This window comes from Melanaphis sacchari, unplaced genomic scaffold (genome assembly GCF_002803265.2).
Source record: "Melanaphis sacchari strain LSU unplaced genomic scaffold, SCAv2.0 Contig32_pilon_pilon, whole genome shotgun sequence".
In the NCBI taxonomy this organism is placed as follows: domain Eukaryota; kingdom Metazoa; phylum Arthropoda; class Insecta; order Hemiptera; family Aphididae; genus Melanaphis; species Melanaphis sacchari.
Window position 1 is genome coordinate 1,219,976 of NW_020271199.1, and position 3,654 is coordinate 1,223,629.

The 3,654-nt window shown below is 24.7% G+C and overlaps 1 protein-coding gene across 1 annotated transcript; it reads right to left on the reverse strand.

Annotated features, from left to right (window-relative positions):
• Positions 1 to 355: 355 nt before the first annotated feature.
• Positions 356 to 1,806, reverse strand: LOC112596570 (THAP domain-containing protein 2-like). Its single transcript, XM_025342325.1, has 3 exons — positions 1,540 to 1,806; positions 1,219 to 1,453; positions 356 to 600 (listed from the first exon to the last, which is right to left on the reverse strand). Exons 1-3 carry the CDS (start codon positions 1,608 to 1,610, stop codon positions 586 to 588), a joined length of 321 nt encoding a protein of 106 aa, XP_025198110.1. The 5' UTR covers positions 1,611 to 1,806; the 3' UTR covers positions 356 to 585.
• Positions 1,807 to 3,654: the final 1,848 nt, after the last annotated feature.

Genomic DNA, 3,654 nt, shown 5'->3' on the forward strand with positions numbered 1-3,654 from the left:
TATCTTTGTCTTGCACATGGCGCTAATGTCTTAATTTCATATTTTACCGCGATATTATTTTAGTTTGGTTCTTAAAATGTAGTTGCACCTCATTATTTTTTTTAACTTCCACAAAATATTTTTTATTAATTTAATAAAATATAAATAATTAAATGATAAATAAATAGTTTATTAGTTTATAATTATAATTTAAAATAATATAACAAGTATTGAAACATGTTTTTTTGTAGACTTCTGCATTTTTTTGTCATATAAAGGAAGTAATAGGAAATTTTAAGTTGGGAATAAATTAAGTTGTAAATTGAAAGTTAGAAGGTTTTAGTTCATAACTCAAGCATATGAAATAACAACTGCATTTTTAGTAAAATAATATTTATTAAAATATAAACATAGTATTTATAATATTAATCATAATTGAAATAAAAGTGTACTTACGCTATTTACCTGGAGCTATATCTACTACTTACTTTAGATTGTACTTACTACTTTCCTAACTTAAGCTTAATATTGTAGATTTATAATTTAGGAAATATTAGTACTGGAAATATCCAGAAAAACAAAATCTGCAATACATTTTGTTATACTTCATGGCCAAATTTCCTAAAATAAATAAATATTTAAAGATACTATGATACTTTGTAGATACTTTAACTATATTCATAACCTTGGAGTTATATGATCTGTTAAGTTAACTAATGTAACTTATGTTGAGTTGACTTCAGCTAGATATTTTTCCTGTAATGACAATAAAACTATAAATTAATAAAAAAGGTATTACAGTTAAAATAAACTATCAAGATATTCATTTAAATAAGAAACCATTGTAAAATATAATAGTTTAAAATAAATAGATTTATTAAATTTTAAAGCATTAAGCATAAAGCATATTAAAATAAAATCATACACTACAAGTTAACAATGTTATATTATGATAAATAAGTGCATAAATGAGCAGTAGTGTTGAAATAAAAGCATACAATGAAAATATATATTAATTATAAAATAAATCAAGCTTATATAAAAGTATTTAACATGCACAATTTTCAATGACAAGAGTGCTGAAGTTGGATATAAAAGTATAATTAAACATAAAGTGGTTATATATTATAACACACAAAATAAATTTATAAACACATGTAATCAATATTATAAAATGGCCATGTAATAATATAAAAAATATATAAATACTTGTTTTTATTAATTGTATAATTTACTTACTTCTCGTTGCAGAATTCTCCTTTCTTTAATTTTTGGAGTTAAATGATTTGGGAAATCAAATACAGTTGGTACAGCAGATTTTATTAACATTTTTTTCCCACTTACAACTGCTGAATAGAAGTCAGTTTCATTGAAATGTAAACTACATAAAGTTGTATTGGAACTAGGTTTAAAATCTTTCCTTCGAACAGCATGCACCCATTTTTGAAGCCTCTCTTTATCTTTAAGAGGGAACCTTAAATATTAAAATAATAGATGTAAATCTGTTTAAAAATATCAATGAGTAAAATCAATAACACCATATAATAACTTAATACTAACTTGTGAAATGACAAGTCTTTTCTAACATCACTAGAGCTAGCACAATTAAAGGCACTACAAAAATTCACCATTTTAAGTCTTAACTGCACAGTAGGTACACACTATTTTAATTATTTTTAAAACTTTGAGAACGCAGAAGGCAGAACAAAAGTCAAAACGTTAAACGAACAACGAATTTAAAATGTATTGGTAATCAATTCATATAACTATGTGTGATAAAAAAAGATAGCAACACCATTCTTATCTGCTGTCTTTTTCTAACACGCTATCTCGGTTATGTTTACATTGGTCTTATGACTGGTGAGCATTCCAGTTATCATATAGAGTTCAATGCGTATAGCTTACATAAAATATTGTTACGTCATCGTGATAATAGATTCCAAGTACAATGGGAAATTTTTAAAAAGATACCAATTTGGTAATATAATTTATATTTTTAATAAATAAAAGAAAATAATATGATATTTAAATTTGTATTTATAAAACTGTTATTAAAAGTATTCCTAACGAGTCGTGTAATTTCGTTCACTAATTATTTTATTATTTATTCTGAGCTTTATAGTACCTTTTCAGTAATTCAATGTTAATTATTGTGGGGTTTTTCATTTTTCAAAGACTGGGGTAAAAATATACTAAAAAACTTTGTTGAATCGACCGGCAACTTTCACTAGATAATAAAAAAATATTTATTTTTTTATTATCATGTTATTTTATTAAAGTGTAATATAAACTAGATTTATAAAGCTCAAAAAATGTTTTTTCTATGTTGGCATGCCAAAAACTGACAAAAGCTATTATTGAATCTTCGTGCTCTACAATGATCGCTAAAGTTATTGTACTTATAAATTAGATCCTAATTTACAGATTTGCAGTCTATAAGGATACAATTCATTTGCGCACATTTACCTTTTTTACAACTCGTTTGCGCACAAAAACACAACTCATTTGCGCACAATTTGCCAACAATAGAAACCTTTTTTTAAAGAAATTTACCCACGTATAGAGTGTACATGACCTGTGTACGTACCTCCAAATTTTTAATTGATCATTAGCAGGGCTGTGCATTTAATGCACTAAAAAGTGCTAAATGTATGCATGTATTTTTTCACTAAAAGCAGGAAAAATATACACTAAAAATTAAAAAAAAAAAAAACATGCAAATGCATTAAATTCACAGCGCTGGTCATTAGTGATGGTGGAAAATTATTATATTCTACAACATTTTCCTTCAACCTTTATAAAGCTTAAGACTTACTATGTAATCATATTCTGGTATCATAGACTGGTGGGTTTAAAAATGGTGTTTGAGTTATTTTATTTAGCATAGCTCCCTAATAGGCTATAAGCCATCATTATTTACAATATTGTTGTTTAAAAAATAAATGATTTTAATTTTAATTACAGTAATTTTTTTTTACAATTAAATCCTTAATATAATACATATTAAAAAATAAGTTAAAATAGTACATACATTTATTATTTATTGGTTGGTGTTTGCATTTAATATGTTAAAATGTCTATTTTTTAAAAATGTATAATCACAGTATACTTTTTTCATGTAATTTTAATTTTTTAATAATTATCGTTTCTTTGAATATTTTTATTATTATTATTATTATTATTATTTTTTTTTTTATTGAATTAATTTTTAAATCAGTATCGAGTTGAATTTCCATTAATATTTGAAGATTTAGATTATAAATAAAGCAATAAAGATTAAAGCTTGACCCTTATGACTCTTATGTACTTGTGCGAGCACAGTAATCGCCATTATTATAACGTTTTATTACTGTTAAGTGAAAACTGATGAGAAACCATGAATGAAAATAATTGTTATATTTTAAAATACCCTGTACATCCAAAACTGTATCTACAAATAGGTTTCCATTCTTCACAATTTTGTGCTCAAACGAGTTGTTGCAAATTTATAAAATCTATTGGTATGTGCGCAAATAAGTTTCAACTGTCTATGAAGTGCTCGAGCATAGGGTCTCAGAATATTGAGCTTCCCTTACTACTCTATATTAAACAAATTTAAAAACTACTTTTCAATACCATTCACGAATTTGAATTTGAATAGTAAATGCAAATTGTCTTCAATTAAACACATTCAAA